General features: G+C 37.1%; 1 protein-coding gene across 5 annotated transcripts in view; it reads right to left on the reverse strand.

Moving 5' to 3' along the window:
- Positions 1-356: 356 nt before the first annotated feature.
- RANBP9 (RAN binding protein 9) overlaps positions 357-21,982 on the reverse strand; it is a 38,950-nt gene continuing 17,324 nt past the window's right edge. Inside the window, exons 3-14 of one of the 5 annotated variants that reach the window (XM_064423348.1) lie at positions 19,500-19,552; positions 17,577-17,744; positions 14,469-14,491; positions 12,300-12,484; positions 11,353-11,465; positions 9,908-10,016; positions 8,309-8,499; positions 6,532-6,679; positions 4,762-4,835; positions 2,464-2,612; positions 1,673-1,784; positions 357-1,335 (exon numbers count right to left, since the gene is read on the reverse strand). In XM_064423348.1, the coding sequence (XP_064279418.1) occupies positions 1,205-1,335; positions 1,673-1,784; positions 2,464-2,612; positions 4,762-4,835; positions 6,532-6,679; positions 8,309-8,499; positions 9,908-10,016; positions 11,353-11,465; positions 12,300-12,484; positions 14,469-14,491; positions 17,577-17,744; positions 19,500-19,552 (1,456 nt within the window). In that variant the 3' untranslated portion in view covers positions 357-1,204. Of the gene's footprint in view, positions 1,336-1,672; positions 1,785-2,463; positions 2,616-4,667; positions 4,836-6,531; positions 6,680-8,308; positions 8,500-9,907; positions 10,017-11,352; positions 11,466-12,299; positions 12,485-14,468; positions 14,492-17,576; positions 17,745-19,499; positions 19,553-21,982 lie in introns of those variants that run through there. The other 4 variants (XM_064423346.1, XM_064423335.1, XM_064423324.1 and 1 more) reach the window with 4 other exon arrangements.

Below are 21,982 nucleotides of genomic sequence, written 5' to 3' on the forward strand. Positions count from 1 at the left end.
TGCTGCAGTTATTCCTGCTGCTTCAGTCACTTGTGTCTCTAAGGAAAGGCTGTACCCTAACAGCAGAATCATTAAATCAGCTCCCACAGCAGGACACTTCTCTCCAGGCTCATGATTTACTTTCCAGCAGTAAGGGATTTTCCCCAGCTGCAGAGTCCTGAGTAAGCTTCCTGCACTGTTAGCTAGAGTCGCTGTGTGGCAAGAACATGGCAAAGCCTTTGACCTGGAAGCCCAGCTTCCACAGGGAGTGGAAGCCCTGGCTCAGGGGATGAGCCACTGCCCTCACAGGTCTCCACAAGAACTGCTGTTCTAGGATGGAGCTCTAGAACAAGACAATGTAGCATACACGTCCATGCTACCGTGGATGTAGATGTAAGTTTTTAATGGCTGGTTAATTATGATATCACTACATTTTATTGCAATATAGTACTATTTAAGCACTTTTAAAAATGCAAGGTGTACAAAGATTAAATTAAGACTGTAAATTGACTAAATATTTGGTTTTTATATAAATAGGTCATAACCACACTGTGTTGACATGTAATACTGTTATAATACAACAGTTAAACTGGTGAGCCTACACAACAGAAGCTGTCTGTAGTTAAACAAGGAAACAAAGTTGAAAAGACCATGTTAAAACAAAAAACTACTAAGATCAACAGGTTGGGATTGTAAGTAGCAACAAACATATTCACTCAGCTCCTGAGTAATTCAAGTTTTACAGTACACATTAAAAAATATCATTTCTTCCCATCAACACTATATATCCAAACCATTTGCATTTTGCAAATTACACTGATTGAACTATGTAACAATGGGGGTGGAGGTTGGCAAGTCATCCTGCTTGACGTTTACATCACCCACATGCTAATACATCCATGTTTTCTATTCTTCCGTCCCACCACAAGGTAGCAGGATTTTTGGTTTGTTTTGGACAATCGTTCAAAGGATTGGTACTTGTCAATTTGGATGTCTGACGTTACCAGTGATATTTTCAGCTCTTAGTTGTCTAAGAGGTTTAAAGATGGAAATCTCCTAACACTAAGTTAGAAATCATTTGCATCATGCTGTAAACTAGGAAGCAACATAAAGCGACAGACTTGTCCTTAGTACATAATTAAAATTCCAAATTCCAGTCAGCAGAGCTGGTCTACTTTCCATGTTGAATATGCCACAACGCCTTTCAGACCTTCAAAATGCATAGCTAGTGTAGGTAGTCTTCCACTGTGGCAAACGCACAGGATCCAATTCCTGACCGGGCCATCAATCCTAGACACTGTGACGCCTGTCCCATGGCGAGGGCAAGCGGAGGTTGCTTTGGCAGATTGTGAGTCTCTGAAAAAGAATCACATTGGCAGTTAAAACACCTGAATCATTTCATAATTCACTGAAAACTTGACATTTGAACTACTTAAAATGTTTGCTCTTAGAGCGAGACACAAAGCCAGATCAACAAAGTGACCTTGCACAGCACCATTACTGAACAGGACATTTGTGCTCAGAACTACAACAGCAGACAAGTACCTGTTTTACATACTGTCCAAAATTATCCCTCTCCTCCCAGAAGAGTGTACTCAACACTGCTATCCTTACGGTGGAGTAGCAGGGCTACCTGTGTGGGACACGGGGCAGGCACCCTGAGTCTCCTGGGCAGCCAGCAGGCCACACTTACCTAGTATTGCACTATTCAGCACAGAGCACACTGGTTCTCTTTGTATGGGGTCCAGCTGATTTCCAACAGGGCTGCTCCAGGGATCAGAATATGCAAGCAAACTGAATGCATCCTGTGGGAAGATGACTTCTATTACATCTACAAGCTACTAGTGAAAAGAAGGGATATTTTGTACAACTGTTTTGATATAGAATCACAAAGGTGATCGTCATTGTTCATCAATACAAAAAGATAAAAAGAAACTGTAACAGGACTTGTTCCATTTAGTGGTTTTTCCCAAGAGCAAGGCAAAAGGTAGCATTATTTTACTAAGTGATGGGGTAAGAGAAAACAGACTGGAAACTGCATGCAGTCTTTGGCAGGATAATTATTTTCCAGAACAGTCTCAAATCAAGGCAAACTAATTAACATGCACAGTACTAATGATAGCACATTTTAGGCATCTCTACCAATCCCCTTGTGGTTCATTTATCATTGACAAAAGATCAAAAAGACAAAACCAGAACTTCAATTCAATGTAACCAGGCCAAGTTACATAGTCACAGATGAGAGAAAGGAAAGTGCTAAATCAATTTCTGTGTTTAACTGTGTAACAGCACAAAATTATCTTCCCTGAGCATGTGTTAGACAGACAAGAAGACAGTGCTACACCACAGCTGACCAGAACACCTGCTCTGAGACAAGTGAAAAATGGCAGAAGTTTAAGCAGAACAGTATTCCAGCACAACATTCTGTGGGAAGTTCCTGCTGGGCAGCACAGTTATTCACCTCTAGAAGAAAATTAAACATACCTTGAGCATTTTCTTATTCACTGTGTTTTTGCCACATTCTCTTCTTAGCTGCTCGCTCATTGCTTGCAATTCTCTTCCAAAATGGATCATCCTTTCAATGGCTGCTTGGCTGCCACCACATAGCTGGCGTCTTAACTGGCTTGAATCTACTTCTAAAAAAATGACACCGTCATCATCACCACTGGCAGAGCCGAGGGCAACAGCCTATGGATCTACAGACTCTGCACGGGTTTCACTCAACCACAGCTGCCTGCCCAGAGAGCAGGTCAGCCGCAGACCCTGGCCCCACGTGCTCCTGTACCACGCTCTGGGGAACTGCTCCTTAGGAACATTTAAGAGACCCAGCTCACTAATGGCAAAGGCTGTCACAGCATGTGCTGTTCATTTCCATGGGCTAACTTTAAACTAACTAGAAGACAAACCAGATTTTACCTTAAAATTTTAAGGGAGTTTAAAAAAACAACAATGAAAGTCCACACAGTTCTAACTTTCTTAATTCTTTGGCATTGCATTTCTGAAAATATAACAAATTGGGAACTAATAGAGTGTAAAAAATGTCAAACTTCCTCAACAGCCATGATGGACTCTGCTACAAGACAATCATTTAGACTGTTCATACTCCTTGCAGAACACATTATCTTAATCATTTGGCTATTTCAGGCTTCTTTTGTAATCAAGCAGGACACTACAACTGATTTCCTTACTGTTTCCTACAATATTCCCAACACTAGTGATGTTAAAAGATATTGATGTAGCTTATGAACAGTAAACCAACATTTGGCTTCTTTGAAAAATCTGCTTTTTAAAAATTTACATCTAAAGCACTGCATTAAGAAAAAGGCATTTATCCACCATTTCTCATCTTTTTTGATCAATGGAATCAGGTTTTAAAATTAGGATTTTGATAGACTCTTCAATTACAAATCCACTCTTCTTTCTGACTTTTAACACTGCTATTTAATGATACATTTTTGACTACTCTTTCAAAACAGAATTTTTAACTGGTCACTTATTTTCTTCCTTAGGTGTAAGTGTATCATCTCTGGAAAACACCTGCCTAATTAACCTTACATACACAACACTAAGGAGAATACATAAATATTTCAAAAAGTGAAAAACCACCAGACTCAACCTGGGGGCAGGCTTGGGGGTAAACAGTGTAGGTGAAGCACCCACAAGTCTTCAAGTAGTGGTGTTTGTCCCTAGCTCAGTCTAACCTAAGACATGACCTTCCAAAGGCAGGAGACAACGACATTACAAAAAGCACAACTCCGTGCCCTGTGCAGCTGCTGCATGTCTGTCACAGCAAGTCTCTGCAGGAAAGGCTGCCAGAGAGTCAGGACTGTTCTGGGTTTTCTGTCACAGAAATCAGGTCTTGTTAGTATCCAGTTTCAGAGCATAATGCAGGGAAAATGGTCTGGCAACTTGCATTGCTCCTTGCAGGGCTGTAACAGAATGACATTTGCTGTTCCACTGCACTTCCCAGCAAAGCTGCAGGATCAGCAGCAGCACCTGCCCTGGAACTGGGAAGCGCGCTCAGGCCTCTGCACGCGCTGCTGCATTCTGAAGGTCTCCAGTTTCACATTTCATTTAAACTACACATTAACTGACATCTGCTTAAATCAATTGTTTGAGTACCAATTCTGCAGCTGCACAAAGGGCAAGCAGAGGGGATTTAAATACTCATTTGTCACCAACATCAACAAGCATGACAGTATAAAGCAAATTAAGTAAAACAAAGTTAAATTTTAGCTCATAACTATATAAATTGGTATTTTTTTGGTGGAAAACATGGGAAAAAAGTTAATTTTTCATTTTTTACATTTCCCTAATAAAGTTCTTAAGCATGAAATATTAGCACTTTGCATTTCAATATAAAAGATTTAGAATTTCTATGCTTACTGTGGAGTACAAAGATGCCACGAGAACCATGAATGGGAAGAGGGAGAAGCAATTTCCCAACTCAAACACAGGGTGCTACACAACTGGGTGTTTCTTCTCAAAGGTACTTCCTTAAAAATTAATGCTAATTTCAGTAGCCATGAGTTAGCCATTTCCCCTGTTTTCACACTCATATTGGACCACCTAAATCAGTGGTTTTAAAATTTACATCTAGTAATAGCAAAACAAACAATCAAAAAATTAAGATTTGAGCTAATAACCCTAATTTTCAAGTTGGGAAGCATTGCAAGTAAAAACATAACCTTGTTGCCATCACTTAATAAAAATGTAAGAAATATCACTGCAGACCCATTTCTGTGTCACATTCTTCCATTTCGTGATCATGTTTAGAACTACCATTTAGGAAGCCATTGGATGAAGTCTCAGCAACCCCATTGGAGTAGTGATCTGTTTCCATGTCTACATCATTGCTGAAAAGAGAGTAGTAAATATAAGTTTTACTCATATTTAAGTACTTAGGTTATCTTTACAACTTCATCACACTACTTCCTCATCTTAGCTACTGAAAAGCTGCTGTTAAATATTACCAAGCTAGACCACAGTGTCTTCAATAGCAACTGGTGATACCAGAGCACCATGGGAAGTTTTAAGGTTGTCTCAACATTAGTTTTCAGTAAAATACTATTTTCAGATGCTGAAAATTTAAACATGTCCCCCATTATTCAGGAGTAAGGAATATAACACATTCTAAATACAGACCAAAAAGTTCTTACCTTGTTTATATAATTGTATGTACACAGAGCTGAAGAAAATATTGAGAAAATATACTACTCCCACATTTTAATATAATTAGTATTTATACATAAAAAATCTAGTTAAGTCAATATACATCCTACTTGGAAAATACCATATTTAGGTAACTATTTTGAAAAAATGCATTTTCCTCTTATTTACTCTGTGAAATGACAGAGGGAAAACAAAAAAGAAAACCCCAAAGCAAATGCTGAGTAAAGCAGAACACTAAAGAGACACTCAGTGGCAAATGCAGAGCATTCAGCTCCTCACAACCCTTTGCTTGCAGCAGCTCACAGAAGTGTTTTTAGAAAATGCCAGCGTGGCTTTGGGGACTGAGCTTTGCTGACAGTTGCATCCTGGCCTGTTCTATTCCATCACAGAGAATAGCAACCTAAAACCTCTGTCAAGACCAAACAGATTCATTTGGAAGTTTAGTATCTTGCTTCTAAGCAACCAAAAATATTCAGCTTCCTTTGAGGAAGGAAACCAAAAGGCCTCTCTGACTGGGCAAGAACACAGCCAAAGAACTGTCTTCCTCCGTGAAAAATCTCCAAGTTGCCTGGACACTGCCAGACATTTTGGCAGAGGCAACTGCTGATGCAAACAGAAACTGTGGAAAGTCAAAAAGTAAATTGTTACTCTCACTTTTTTACCCCAATTATCACTATTCAACTAAAATACCTTTGGTCATCATCACCACATCATCACATCCTATGTGGTAGTTTTGGGAATCTGTTTTGCACAATGCAGCTGAGTGCTGTTGCATTTCACACCAAATTAGGAACTGCTGCATCCATGCACCCGGAGCTTAACTGTACTGGTTATGAAGAACCATATTAACCCTGCTTAGCAGATTTATTTTCACTCTCTGAACTGAATGCATTTGCACTCATGACAGTGACTGGAGTAGGCAAACAATCCTGGTGTACACAGTGAAAGGGAATCCACACTTCATTTGCATCTCAACTGTATTTACTTTCCAGATACTGCCACAAATGGAGAGTATCTGGAAAACTTTTCATTACCTGTGTGCAACACACTTAAATCAGTTTCAGTGGCTTCAATTAAAATCCCAAGTGCCAAAGAGCTAATTAATCTTCACTATGGAACTTCATACCTGTAGCTATAAGCAAGGTAAATTTTGTCCACTGCATTTCCTTAACCCAACAGGAGAAAAATGTCTATTGAGCTTGAACTGTCAAAACAATCAGAGTTACCACAAGTTGTTGGCTCCTTACACTATGATTCAACTGTCCTTGGGCGCAGGGGGAAAAAATCACATGAAAATCCATTGAAAACTCTTCCCTGCCATACAAACACATGGAGAACACAAGCCTTAAAGTGATTTAGAAGCATCTAAAGTTTATTTACCTGGAATAGCTGTTAACCTGCTGTGATCTGGATACATTTATGTTGTTGAGTTCTGGTACATTCAAGCTGGTGGTCGTGTGTTTACTGTGACAGTAAGACTGATGCACTTTATTTGATATTACTCCATTACTGCAACTAGTTTCAAACCCTGCAAGGAAGTTTTAACAGTTGTAGTGATAAAGTGGTACTTACAGATAAGTTTGTACAAAAAATGAAGTGTTTACTGACCAGGAACAAGTATGCTAAATTTGCCACACAAACTCAAGTACTTCACCTCCACGTTTCAGGTATTTGAACCCTTAAGGCTTCTAGAGCACAGAAGTTAAGCACTATTTAACAAGTATGAACACAGACACAAGAAGGTTTTTTTCCAGTTGTACTAATATACTGGTAAAACAGAAAACTGCACATATGTAGAAGTTGTTTAGAAAATCTTTTCTAGGCCACTGTAATCATTATGAATGGAAGCAAACATTATTAATTCCTGATCACATAATTATTTTGATATATGTGCAGCAGAATTCAGTGCTGAATACTTTGCATGTTGCTATACTTACATACAACCTCCCTCCTCCATACAACCATGTAATTATTTTAATTGTTAATATTGTGCTTTGCTAAAAAAAATTACACCATGCTGTGAAATTATGATGCCTAGCTAAAATCTCTTCTGACCCTTCTAAAATATAACAGGAAAACTACCATTTGAAGCAAACATGTAATTGCCAGTTCCATCAAACCAAGAGCTCCCAAGTATGTTCTAAAATAGAAACAGGTCACAGGAAGGGCTTATTATAAAGAAAGCAGCTGCTGCCATTTACAAAATCCCAGACATCAATTCTAGTAATACATTCATCAACCTGCCTCCATTTTCAAAATTACAAAAAGTACAGGTACTTTCTACACTACATCCAAATAACCACCTGAAGAACAACCAGAAAATCTGAGTGGCTCTTCACTGACACAGGTGTTGGCACTCTCTTGACACAGAGGAAAGAAAAGCAATGCTGCTGTCCCCTTCCAAGGGCAGCAGTTACTCTGATGGCCAGGCTACACTGACTTTCCACTCCAGCCCAGAGAGGGAAAAAAAAAATAAAACTGCCCCAATCAGTTCCAGTTCGGATTTGGAAATTAAAGAGAAGTGAAAGCTGATGGTCTCTGCTACCTTAACAGTCTTAGTTTGAAGACTAAGGATGCCATGTTCAGGTACCATCTTAACATGCTCAGCTTCCATTCAACAGGGGTACTTTGGACAGCTCTGAATATTAGTGGCTTCCCACTGAAGACTTCCCACTACTTAAATGCTCTAAGAAATGTTTCAACTGTGCAGACTGAAATGTGGCTGCCAGCAGCATGTCTTTTACTCAACCATACCACCCAGCTTCTGGTGTTTCCTGCTCAACCACAGCTATTCTGATTTCTCCATCAACACCACAGGAAATGGATGATATATACCACTTACTGGATTTAAACCATCTTGCCCAAGCTATAAATTATCATCAAAAGGACAAGAGAAACATATGTCAGAACCTTCCACCTCCCAGAAGGAAGCACTTCTTAGAATTGGTGGCAACCTACTTTGCAAGAAGTAAAGCCGTCACAAAAATTTTGTGATGAAACTTTCCTTTTTCCCAGTGACTGGAAATCCTGTATTTTAATCATTAACATTTTACTGTTACACACAGCATTCAGCATAAAATCTTACGTTAAAAAAAAATAAATTCCACGGGGCATGGTATGTCCAAATCTGTGTGGTCTATCCTCCACATGAACTTACCAGTGAAGTGTGTGTTGCTCCCTTTGCCTGTAGCCAAATTGTGAATGTTCATTCCATGGCTGGGACTCATGCTAGGACTACTGAATGACCGTGGGCTAACAGGGTAACTGTCTTGAGATTTTGGACTGTGGCCTCCCAAGCACCGCACTTCACTGTCTGTACCATTCACCATCTCTATGAACTGACGCACCCTAAACAAAAGGCAAAAAGTTAAGCTAATAAAACCATTTACACATTTCAAGTTACCAACGATAGCAACGATTTCATTTTAGTGTTAAATATAGAACAAGTCTGACTCAACAAAATGCTGAATGTCAGTAACCCAATCGTCAATAAGCTCTGGAGCATTCCGCCAAAAATACACAATTACAAATTTCTGAGGGAGCAGAACAGGAATATTATCCTTGGAGGACAGCCTTTGTCACTAAGTCCTCAAAGTCTAGAGATTTAAACGATATTTTCTTGTTCTAACTGTTTTCTTTTACTGGCAGGGGCAAGGTTATTTCTTGAGAAAGATATGTCATTATGTTGTCATGTCTGTCATTTCTCTCAAAGTAAATGAGAACAGAGTTTGATTGTCTGGAACATTACGCATTAAAGGGTAACTCTTAACATTAAACACCTGCACTAGAAAACAGTTCAAAAAGCAAACTCCCATACAAACCTTCCCTTTAGAGGCTGTTGCTCTTTGTCAATTTCATTTTAGATAAGGAGGTTTTACTATGGACTTTAAGGAAGCTCAGAACTCCTGCTTTATGCTTAAGGCTTCAGTAGCCTCAATAGAACAGGCAAAATTTGGAAAGACAGACTGAGAAAAGGATAACATAAAATTGACACTATTGAGTGAAGTCTTTCATCAAATGTTTGCATTTTGTGAATTCTGTGATAAGTCTGGAGTACTATCATGTGAATTCTGTTCAGCACTTGAGCATGACAGACTTCAAACACATTCCAAGTTACTTAACTGAACATAAAATTAAAGTGCTTTATTCTTAGAGGAAATAACGTATTTTTTCCACATTCAAACATTGCAATATGATACAAAATTCTGGAGAACAGCACAGCTGGCAAGTAAAAATGCCAGAATGAAGGTGACTATTGTGTGCCTGGGAAGCCAAGAGAACTCTTTGGGATTATGGAATTTTCACAGTTTTAGCCAGAATTTTCTAGTAAAATGGCATGGAATGAAACAGCTTTAAACTGGTCTTTAAAGTTAGTCACTCCTGTGGAGGAACAGACTAACTTATGCCATAAGGATTCTTAACCATCTTGAATGTGCTACTATTTCAGTTTCCATTTTAAGTTTTGTTTGACACCCAAATGGGACTAAAATTCATTAAAGAGAACTACAGAACTTAGTTCTGGAGAACAAGTCTATAGGGAGATGTGAATTATGCTGCAAACCAGGACCTCGATGACAAAACCTAGTTAAACATGTAGCAAATAAGAAGAGCATAAAAAAGTGAAATACACACATTTTCTAAAAAGCGCTGCTTAACTTTGTATAAATTTCTGTGAAAGCTTTAAATGAGTAACTGTCTTGTCTCAGAAGGTACTGTGCCATCTATAAACACACATCTGTATAATTTGAAGACTCACTTTAATGCAAATAAGAGATTAGGATTTCTTTCTAGTAAACTTGGATACAACTGTTGTGTTGTTTCAATGGCTTCTCCCATTCTTCCTGCTAAAACCAATTTCTGAATTCCTGTTCACCAAAAAACAAATAAGAGATTAGGATTTTTTTCTAGTAAACTTGGATACAGCTGTTATGTTGTTTCAATGGGTTCTCCATTCATCCTGCCAAAACCAATTTCTGAACTTCTGTTCAGCAAAACCAACATCAGTTAAATGGACAGCTCATGGATTAATACACGTACATTAACGATTAAAAGACACTGCAACCATCAATCAACAAGATTCTTTTCCTTTTAGAAAAAAAATAGTGTAAAGAAAGATCATGTTTCCTTAAAATGTTCAACACGGAAATTTAAGACCTGCACTCCACCTACATGTATCTAAATGAAAACTCAGTATTTTTATTTATTACCAGCATCCAACTGCTTTGTAGTCAGACTATGCATTTAGAGCTAGAATAAGACTGCAGACACTCTTCTGTGATTTCTCATTTTCACAACTTTATAAATAAGCACATTTCAAATTACTGTCACTCAAGAACATCCAAATTGCATCGCACTCCTACAGGTTCAATTTTGACTAAGAAAAACAAAAATTCAGTCTCTTTCACCTACAACACATACTTGTAATCAAACTACAGTTGAGTAAAATCTTTCGCAAAGGCCCCTGCTTTAGTTGATGCTTCTATGGCTGTAACTTGGCTCAAGGTCCAAACAGCCTCCCAGTTCTCTTCACCAACAGAGAAACTGATCCAAATGAAAAAAACCCCAACAAATGTGTTGTTTTACAACCAAAGCAGTTTCCCCATGTGGTATGTCATACAGTAACACAAATGGTCACATGCTGATGGTCACAGAGCAGGGATTTTAATGGAAGGGGAAGGCACTGTTCCATCAAGCTGTCAAACAGCACTGGCATGGCAAGTTAGAACTGAACTGCTATTAGTTGTGCTTGTCCTCTTCCCCTCAATCTGTAAGCAGGAAAACTCAAGTTTCATTTAATTTATAAAACATTCTCTAAACTCAATCCCTTTTCACAGTTCAGATAATAATATGTATGTTTGTCATGACTAAGTTTTATATTCCTGTTTGTGACTAACCATTAGTTCTCACAAATACTCAGAGACACTACACACACTTGTTTCAGACATACCACAACTTTCCATTCAAGAGAAAAGACAACAGATAATTTACCACATTCTGCTACATCAAACAAGTTACAAAGTATTACTGTGCAGATTTTTCATGTCCAGCTGCTCATATATGTGTAACATTAGATGACAGCAAAGAACTGTGCTATGGAGTAGTGCTGCACAAGCAAATTCTACAACGCTGCTTAAGAGAAAGCTTTATGTAGTATGTGTTTAAGGGAGAAAAAAAGGGATGCAACGTGCTTTCCAGCCTTACTTTGTCTGTTCTTAATGGAAGCTAATTCTTCTAGCACAGTCTGGTCTGTGGATCTGGCGAATGCCTCTGCTGTTGCACAGTATCCATGGTGAACTAAGTAAGATGATACCATTCTAAAAATAAACAAAAACAGAACTCAGAAATACTCATTAAATACAGGTAAGAAACCAAGAACTCCTAAGTTAAAACCCTTTGATAAAATAAGCTGACTGAATTGAAAAATTCAGCTTGAAATGCAGAGACTTCTGTACAAGTCAGACAAAAGTAATTCAGTTAAGAGTCAGTATATTATTCAAAACGCTGTACAGAAAAATAATTTTTTAAAATAATAAATGCATAACTTTATTATGATGAATTTTAGTAACAATTATTCACGACCTAAAGGCAGGGTCAGTTCAAATACTAACTGCTAATTAAGCTGGAGGGTTTTTTTCTCATTACACCCACTGAAGTGTGATTACTGCACATTAAGTTTTTGTTTTCACTGAAAAAATAAAAAATGCAAAGTGAGAACCACCATTTTTCCAAGAAACAGTAATGAGACATAACTTAATCTGGCATGCTGAAGGCTGAGAATGCAAAGGGAAATTTCCAGAGCCCAGAATATTAAAGCTGCCCATTACAACCACTGCGACTTTCCTAAAATCTCCCTAGTCCATATTAGAGAAGTCAAATTAGAACAGAAGTCTTACACTCATTATTATAAAGTCAAAATTATTAATGACACAGACAACTCTGCCACAAAATCTGTTCATACTCCCTTTTCACATTATTTTCAAACCTGGTAACAAAATTACTTGCACTATTTTTTAACAACATCTATCACCTTTTGCACAAGACAATAGCTATAATGTTTTAAACATCTCTGAAATAATGCAACTAACAACTTTTAAAAAATTAATATTATTAATATATATAATATATTAATATATAATATTAAGTCTTACTTCTGAATCATTGTTTGCCACTCTCCTTCCCGATCTCCTATTGGAAATCTGTCAATCTGTGCTTGAATTTTGGTTCTCCACTCTCGCATGTAGTCTTCAATATCAAATACAAATGGGTGTTGTCCAAAATTAGCATCCACAACCTCTCCTGGTGTTTGAAGCCCTACTGTAGGGTACAAGTTTGGCTGCAAGAAATATTCTAGTTAGTTTTTGACACTTGCCCTAAAGTCCCCACTCTTGTGGGTTTGGTTTTTTTTTTCACCTCCAGTAATAACCTCTCTGCTTCTATGAGTGTGTTCCAGCAGTAAAAGCAGCTTCTGTCAATACAGCAACACAATGACTGACTAATTTTACTCCTAGGACTCATAGTTTCTTTTTGTTCGGAAGAAGAAAATCTTACTGACATTGTAGCCAGAAAATACACCTTTTAAACTGTGCTACATGTTACAACTTTTGGGCTAAATTCCACAAAATACTAAGTAACAATTTCTGATGATTTTTAAAGACCTGTTTTTTCCTTTAAAAAGAGAACAGAAATTAAACTTACAAAGTCGGCCATTTTAAGTATTTCATTTAGGGTGAAATAATTAAAACATCACTGAATTTTAGTGTTAAGAATTGACAGGATAGACAACTCAATAGCCTCAAAGTCCAATTGTAGTGCCTAACAAAAACTGTAACAATGCATTGATGTTTTCATGAATTCCTGGACTTGTATCTAGGAAAATACTTTAACAGCATTTATTGTTGTCTCAGTTTTATTTTCTGCTTAGAAATTAGGTCTCCATGCAAATTTAAAATATGCCAAATATGAGAAAGGTAAAATCTGCCTGTTGGTATAAAGGCAATTTTCTTAAATGCAATGAGCATCTCAGCAATGGCAAGGCAATCAATTGTGTGAATGAGGTTTTATTACTAGGGTCTTCTGTGTGTGTGGGGGGAGAAAATTAAAATTTTTTTTGACATTTACTTAATAAACATACCCACAATCATAATTACAATGCAGACAATGGTGGTATGGTATAATAGGATGTTGATCTATAGAACTATTATGCTAAATAAATTAAAGCTATCAGTAAGAAGTTATCAACACGCAGGTCAGTAGGAACTCCGGAGCCCAGAGAACCCAGTGAAATGAAAAATACTCTGGTTTCTCAAACCACGCCCAAGCCAATCTTGCCTCTATTTTCACAAATACATAATTTGCTTTTTTAAATAAACATGCTCATACTGTTACCTAGTCTAAAATAATCAACAAACCACAAGTTTCAAATCTTTTAACGAAATGGAAACCATTGATTCTAAAAAGGGGTTCAGCTTCATACTTCAGATTATAGTGTCAGTTTTCCTGAGCTGGCACCATGTGCAAGCAAGGAGTCCTGCTAGCATCCTGAAGATCCAGAACAGTGGCAGTGGTTTCCTACACAAAACACTCAACCCTGTGGTAGGACTAAGAGGCTCCTTGGGTTACTGACTTCATTTTTCCTTAATATCTGTCCTTGTCTCTTAAGGCCACACAAAGGAAGTAGCAGGCCAGATGGATGTGCATCACACACTGCACCTTAAACAGATTAAATCAGAAATGAAGTGGAAGAGAAGAAAACCACAGTAAGTGCAGTATCATGTCTGTATCAGTAGTATAGGGAACAGATGCCAGTTTTAAGGAAAGCACACTTTAATTGACTCAAAAGGTACAAGACTTCAGATATGTGCAGCTTTTAAAAAAAGAAATTTGATATACAAATATACATCATATGTATTTGATCCATCAAATACATTTAATTCTGTGAAGCAAAAATTGTGAAAATCAGGCATCAAGAATGAGTTACAGTGACATTATCTCAAGCAGCCATTGGTTTTTAATACAGCTCTGATTCTCTATGTAAGGCTTGAATGTGCCAAAGCATGTAATAGCTATTTGCATGTATTATTATTCTGCTAAAAAAAACTTGAAAAGGAAAATCTCTTGTAAGGACCAGTGTAAAACCAAAACACTTTCTCCTTCAATTAAAAATTCACCACTGAAATAATTATGAGAAATATCTAATATTAAATTGGCTACAAAGATTATCATTGTGATTACAACAAACACAGGGTAAATGCTAGTCTGATCTGAAACATCTGTTTAAAGACACAAAGGAAAACTGTTTGAAAATGCACTTATCTTACCGGTAAATCTGTAAAAGCGATGCCTGTAATAAAGAGAAAATTAAGATTAATTTCCATGTCTCTGGATTCTAGCCTTATTTTCTTAAATGTATCATTATCTGTTCAGAAATCTCACTCAAACATCTCACAAATAAGCCAAGTATGGTGAAATCCACAATGCTTATGCACAATTCATGTTTTTTAAATAATAAATGGCGGTATTTGGCAAAAAGTAATCATCATTCAAAAATACTTAAATTGCCCTTAATTTTTTCAAAACAGGTCATAAGACTTAGCAAATCATACAGATAGGCAGATCAGAAAGTCTGAAAGTTCTAGCTACATACTAAATTTAGAGAAGAAAGGTAAGGATATCTGAAAATACTTTTTCACTTGCATGTCATGATGCTGCAACATCAAGATTTAATGGTGTCTTTTCTTGTTTGCTATTACTTTTCTTCATGCTCACACACAATCTTTACACAAGCAGCACATGTCTGTAATACTCCAAACCAGCCTGCAAATGTTTCACTCTAATCCATGCCTCATGCTTTGGTTTTCAAACACTACAGCTTAATATCTTGTTACATAATTACAAACATCCATCTACCCATAGAACCAAGGGAGTGATTTTGCTGTCTCGGGATTAGAGAAAAATATGACCTCTATACACTTCAGGAACTTCAGGCAATTTCAGGGGGTGGGAAGCTTTCAGTTAAAAAAACCCAACCCATCAGTAATCTCCTTCTGACAGCCAAATAACAACAGTATTTCAGAATTTCCTTTATTGTTCCAAGTATTTTTTTTTAATGCTGAATTATTCAAATCCACTTATCCCTTCAACTTTCGATTTATTTTGTACCACCACCTTTTCAAACTTAAGATGAAAAAAAAGCTTTTAACCTTTGTCCTAAATTCCATCCCTGTTTTCAATCTCTACTCTTCACCAGGATATCAAACCTCAAGAGCATCTGGATTCCTTACCCACACCTTCTGAGACAGAAGGATGGCACACTGAGTGAATCTGTTTCCTTTGTTTGCTCCCATCACATCTCAAAGCTATCATTTTATTTTTTTCCCTGCTCTTACTCTATCTTTTTCTAAGCTATACCATTTTTTCTATTTGGCAATTTTGACATCCAACTTGCTATTTTCCAAAATGGAGGCTGTAGGTATGACAAATAAATGATGACTAATTGATATGTAGGTGCTGGGGTCTTGGGGTGGGGGGGTTTGTTTGGGGATTCTTTTCAACCCAGGATTTCACACTTGCATGACAATAGCTTAGCCCTTTCTAGAGCATCAAATCCCAGGCTGAGTCTGAAACCTCCTATATTCTAGACCAAGCATGTGGGCCCAGAGAAGAAACATAAATGTCCTCCAAGTCATGAATGTACAGGAATTCTGGACAACTAGCAACTGCAACAACTCAGTGAGACAGACAAATTTCTGATTTCTTTTGCCACTCAACACAGAATCAATTTTCTTATGTCTGAAGCTAAAGCTAGAAAAGTCCATGACAGCAGAACAGCTGTCAGGTTTCCTTCTGAAATCCATAAAGTGTTTGTCAGACTCAGTCTATGACAGATGACATTTTATTAGCCTCCTCTCACCTATGCCATTCTGGTCTCCTCTAAAAACAGATTTTAATCTTTTGCGCTGTTGCTTCACAGTTGGCCTAATCCAGTCTGCTTTATGTTTTCCACTGAAAAGGAGGGTTCTGCTCTTGCCTTCCTAGCTCGCTCACGCTTTTAGGTGACCATAAGGGCAGTGAGAATACTCGTGTCTTTAGTTGATCACGTGATCCAACTTCCTTGCAGGCACATTGTGAATGTTTCAAAAAGGGAATAAGGTAAGACTGCTTTTCTCAGCTTTAACCCAGTCAAAGATTAGGGCAAACACAAGCCCATTATCTTCCACTTGGACCTATCCTGCAACAGGATACCAAAAGAAACAACTACACAGTGCATGGTTCAAGTGTCCCACTGCCCTAGGTCTCAAGGTATACAGACTCATTCAATTTAGAAGGAACATTAAATCATGAAAGAATATAATCACAGAAATGATTAAATGGAATTGACCTCAGGAGGAAATTCGAAAGCCCTGCTGTAAGTAGAAGCAGGAAAACTCCTAAGTCAGATGTGTTTGCTTAAGGCCTGAGCAAACAAACTGTCAGTCATGTTCAGGGAGGCTAGAAAAGAATTTAAACCACATCCTTCCCCCTTTTTCCAAACCTACTTAGTGTTTGCCAATGTAAGAAAATAGAACAGCAACTTCAAGGCTACCTATCTCAATAATCTCTTACTTCATTTCACGCTACCCTCTCCTTTCCTTATCGCATTTCTACCCATCACAGGAACCTTGTTCTTCTTTGAGCTTCATCTGTTCAAAGTTCCTGCTCCCCTCAACACAATTCCAAGATCTCTTCCCAAGCCCCCACTCCTTTCCTAATGCAGGAAGTAATTTTTTTTCTTCTTTCTTTACCCTCTGTATCTTGGCTCATTAAATTACATTAAGTAACTGAAATAGATATTCTATAAAAATTTTTAACTCCACCCACTCCTGACATCTTCAAATTCAAAAATTATCTCACAGTGTTGCCTAATACTACAATTTACTGTATGAGTTTAATGGACTTAATTTTAGCTCAACTTTTATAATTTATGGCTTTAGCCCAACTATGAATGACTCCAGACTGGGAATCCAAAAGACATTGTTCTCCAACACATTCTCAAAATAACATGCACCCAATATAAGGTTTTAGTGAAGGCTGGATGTTCCCCCTACAGCAGCAAGAAATTTTAGCTATATCCATTCTCCTTATTTTCAGTTCTCTTATTATCTATTACTTTACAACTATTAAGCACTATTTGTGGATTTACGAATGGAGTTCATTAATGCAGATCCTGTGGAATGAGATGCTGTAAGACGAATCCTCCCAAATTCACAAGGAATCTTAGTGCTAATGGCACAGAAGAAATTATTTTTCCCAGTTCTTTAATTACTTTATAGGCTATCAAACTATCAAAAGAACTATTCAAACCCTGTGCTCCTGCTGTGAAGAGGGCTCCCTATTCACAACAGACTTAAAGACACAGTGCTGCCATGAAAGGCAGCATTGCTCCATACCCAGGCTGTGTCCATTCTTGGTGTAGAAGCAGGTGTTATTGATAAGGTTGACACAACAACCAATGACATCGCCCGTAGTAAACGTTGGGCCGTAAGGTTGTCCCGTTCCAGAGGAACAGAATGAATGTCCATCGTCTCCATGGTAACCATATGAATGTTTATCCCAACCTAGAGAACAAAAGCATTTGCAATTTATTCATTTTCTTTATTATTAAATAAATTGAAGACTGTGCTAAGTTGGCATATTCTAGTCAGGTTAATACAGTTAATTATTATGCTCAGCTTTTTGCTTTCTAATATTTCTTATCTAGGAAAGCCACTGGGTAATCTTTAAAATGACAACTTCTTTTATCAAAACGGCTGAATAAGTAATTGCATTTGTAGTATATAACAGGTAATGCAAATTCAGATAACACATTTTTCTCTTTATGCAAACATACAATATTACCAACACCAAAAATATGATCGGCTACAATGCTGAAATTCAAAAAGCCAAATACAGATCTGACATGTCCCAGTAAAACAGAGAAGATTCTCCTATTCTCCCTTTCATTTTGCAAAACTATTGCTACCATATGTCATAATCAGATTCTTCCTGGCTACAAACCAAACAGGCATCTCTGGGGAAACATATTTCTAGTCCTGATTATTCTCAATGACTATTCAGCAGCAAGCAGCCTCTGCATAATAACAGAATCTCCAGACTAAAGTGTAACTAGCTATGCTGCCCCTGAAAATAAAAATAAATTTTCGATAAAAGGAAAAAAATTAGCAATACAGGTGAAAATCACAGCTAAGAGCAAATAATTATGCATGCAAATATGGTGCTGATTTTGCAGGTGAAGAAGCTGTAGAATCTTTAAGAAGCTTCATACTGTTACACTACTCAATGAAATTCACAACAAGCAATCTTGGTCTGTGCTCTTTTATAAATACCTATCTACACTCTCTGCAAGTCAATACTGAACCTCTTCTGTCAAGCTGCTGCCTAGCAGGTTAATTTGGAAGTATTTTCCACACTTAGACCCTTAATCCTTATCATCAGTAGCTTCAGCTGGTACCATATTAAGCATCTCTCAGTAAATTAAAGACAACCCCAAATTATTGCAGTTACACTGATTAGTAGTATCTTTGATAATTATAGCATCCTAAATCATACTTAAACTTAATGCCACCCACAAATAATTCATAAGCCTTAGGTGGGCTCACAGTGTAATAGGGACTTTGCAGTCATCATATGATTCTCTACCAGAGCATTTGGGTAAGAAAGTTAAAACTCAAAAGTAATGAAATGCAGATACTCTAAGGTCAATTCAACATGGTTTTATATTTTGGTAATTACAAGGACCTCAGTTGGTTGGTTTTGGGTGGATATTTTTTACACATTTAAACGTCTGTTAAAAACCCAGTCTTTTATGTATACACACACAAATTAAGAGATACTACAGACAATTGTTAACTAGACAGTGTCCCTGAGTATGCAGGTCAATGGAACGGTCAAAACTTAAAACCAGGCTACACACTCTTACTATGAAGGCTAGAAAGGTAAAGGTACAGAAAGTGACAAAAGGAGAGTTCCCTCCATGTTTGACAGAAAGTTTTTATCATAGTAGCTCATTTTTATTGCTAGAAATCCAGTGTACAGAGCATGGAAATCTATAGCTTCATTTGTATCAGGACACAAGATGAAAATTTTAAACTGTATTTGTTTGCTAAAAAGTATCTGCATAATGTTAAAAATAACAGTAAGAGCTGACAGAAATAGTACAGAAGTAAATGTAGAGTAAAAGTTAAACTTTTCAGCTGCAAGTGTTACATAACGCCAGTAACAGATACAACACAGAGGTGCCATGCTACACTCTATTGCTTACCAAAGCTGAAGCATATTTTAAAAACCAATGTAAGTAAGTAACCAAAACATACCTGGTAGTCTGTTCATGTTCACACCCTGTGCCGAAAGCCCAATTCCCATGTAACTAAAAACGAAAGAACAAAAGAAATGCATCTGTCTCTTACAAAAATACATATGTATGTGCAACATTGCCAAAAAACACTATGCTGACTAATCATCAACCATTTAAGCTACTGAGAGGTCATTTAATAGTGGCATAAGAGCACAGGATTCTCAGCATATATGGTTTAATATGGACAGATCCCATCTCTGCAGGAGGTAAGGACAACTTTCTTTTCTTTTTGGCATCCTGGATTGTTGACAGAGAATAATGCTGTTAGCTAAAATGTTTAAAGCATGAACAGAGAAAGCCAAAGGTCGCAGCTTATTTTGAAAGTAGGGGTACAGTCAGACACATCAATTTCATCATCTTCAACACACCAAATGATGTCTTGCAGACAAACTGGAATGAGTAATTTTATAAAATACATGCAACACTGCATTACTTTAGCAGCAAAAATGCAACATTGCACAGCACTTATGAAAAGATCACACTGAAACATTAAATGCCTGGATTGTAGAGCAGAATGTTAACTCAAGAAATTTACCAGCAATAGCTATCAGCTGCTTGCAATCTGGTGGTAAACTAAAAAGGGGAAAATATTTGTACTACACTAACCAGTAGCCTGAAATAAAGTCCAAAAGCCAGCTTTACAAAAAGGTGGTTTTAATAAAGTCAGTATCCAGTACAATTGTTAACAATTTAATAGCAAATATTAGAAAGCTGAAATTAAGAATTTCCTCATCTCTAAATAAAACTATTAGAAGTTAGTAAAATCAGTTTTGCTTGTTTTTTAAGCAAAACTAATGCCATTACCAAGACAACAAGAATACAAAAAGAGAAACAGCAATATGAAAAGCTAAGCTTTCACCATTGTCTCTTGCCCAAAATAAAGCAACCCCCCTCCAACAACTAAAGCATCCAAAAAGCTAACATTGATAACATTTACTTGTTATCAATAATTCAAAGTATTTTGACACTAGTTCACATCAGTTAACAAGAATTTGCTATGAAATAATAAACTGTATGAAAACAAAAGATTCACCTGGGGCAATCTGGAAAGTTTAAGTCAACAAACATGACCTTTGTATTCCCATCTCATAAAATGAAACTTTCAAGCAACTGTTCCACTTGGAAGTGCAGGTTAATCTGCTATTTAAAATGGTTTTGACACAAAATTAAACTGAGCAGAACTTCTGCTCAGAAGTGACATGCTTAATTGTGTATGGGGGTTTCTGCTTTTTCTATGGATCACTTCTAACAGTTACCATACCTGATTCTATGTTTCATGCTTAAAAAGCCCTCTTCTGATAATTTCTAATGTATAATAATACCATCTTCCTCTCTCAAACATACCAGCATGAAATGGAACCTCAGAACCATATACAGCAGATATTGCATTTAAAAATACTGAAGAGCTGAAGCAAAGGGCAACAAACAAAAGGATTAGTCTTTGCTGCATTGCTGAATACATTACTGAGGCACCACTGCAGCAGCAGATTCAACAAAACAATTACAAATGAAAGCAACAAGTGGAAAGCCCTTGATTTTGTCTTAAATAATAAAGGCAGAGTTGTTATTAGCATAGTCTGAGGTCTGACACATGAAGGATACTCATGTGAAGACTGAAAATCTCTTGCTCATTAAACAAAGGATGTTTACTTTTTAAAACAATTTTAGATAACTTGAATGCCACTGACTGCAAAAAGCCTTTGAATGCAAGTCAGATTTAAAATGCAATCAAGGTTTTGTTTCAGTATTTTTATAGTAACAAGACTAAGGTTACACAAAAATTCAAAATATTAGATAGATGATCATTGTCTAGGCAACATTTTGATATCACCACTGTTTTCTTCCTCAGATATCCTAACTTCCAACCCTCCTCAGTAACAGCTGTAAACACAGATAAACTGTATTTAATACAGCTGGGAACAAGGAATCTTTACCCACTGATAGTGACTGGAAAGCACTAGGCACTAACACCATCTCAGGAACAAGATGCATGTTAACACTGTATTTTTCCCTGGGATTCACTTACAACTACTTGAAATGTTAACACCATTTTGCAAAGGAGACTTGCTATTAATAGATAAAAACATTGCAACTAATGAATTTACTATAGACATGTTTCACAAGGCAAAAGGAAAGTCTACAACTTATGGTTTGAAGTGAGCGAAATTAAAGGCTCATCAATTAAGCTAATTTATTCTTTTTTAGAGTTGATAGATAGGTAATTTCATGTTCAACTACATTAATACACTATAAATTGAGGGGGAAAATAGTACCATGACAGACAGGCTTTAAATGCTACAATATTTATTAACAGGAGTTGTATCCATCCCAAACCACTACATGTAACTTTCTTACCTTTTCCTCACACCTGTAACAGACATTTTTGTTCGTTTTTTTTTTAAGACACTTAACCCTTGTTTAGGTCAAGAGTCAGGGTTTGCA

The sequence above is a fragment of the Passer domesticus genome, chromosome 1 (genome assembly GCF_036417665.1).
Source record: "Passer domesticus isolate bPasDom1 chromosome 1, bPasDom1.hap1, whole genome shotgun sequence".
NCBI classification, from domain to species: domain Eukaryota; kingdom Metazoa; phylum Chordata; class Aves; order Passeriformes; family Passeridae; genus Passer; species Passer domesticus.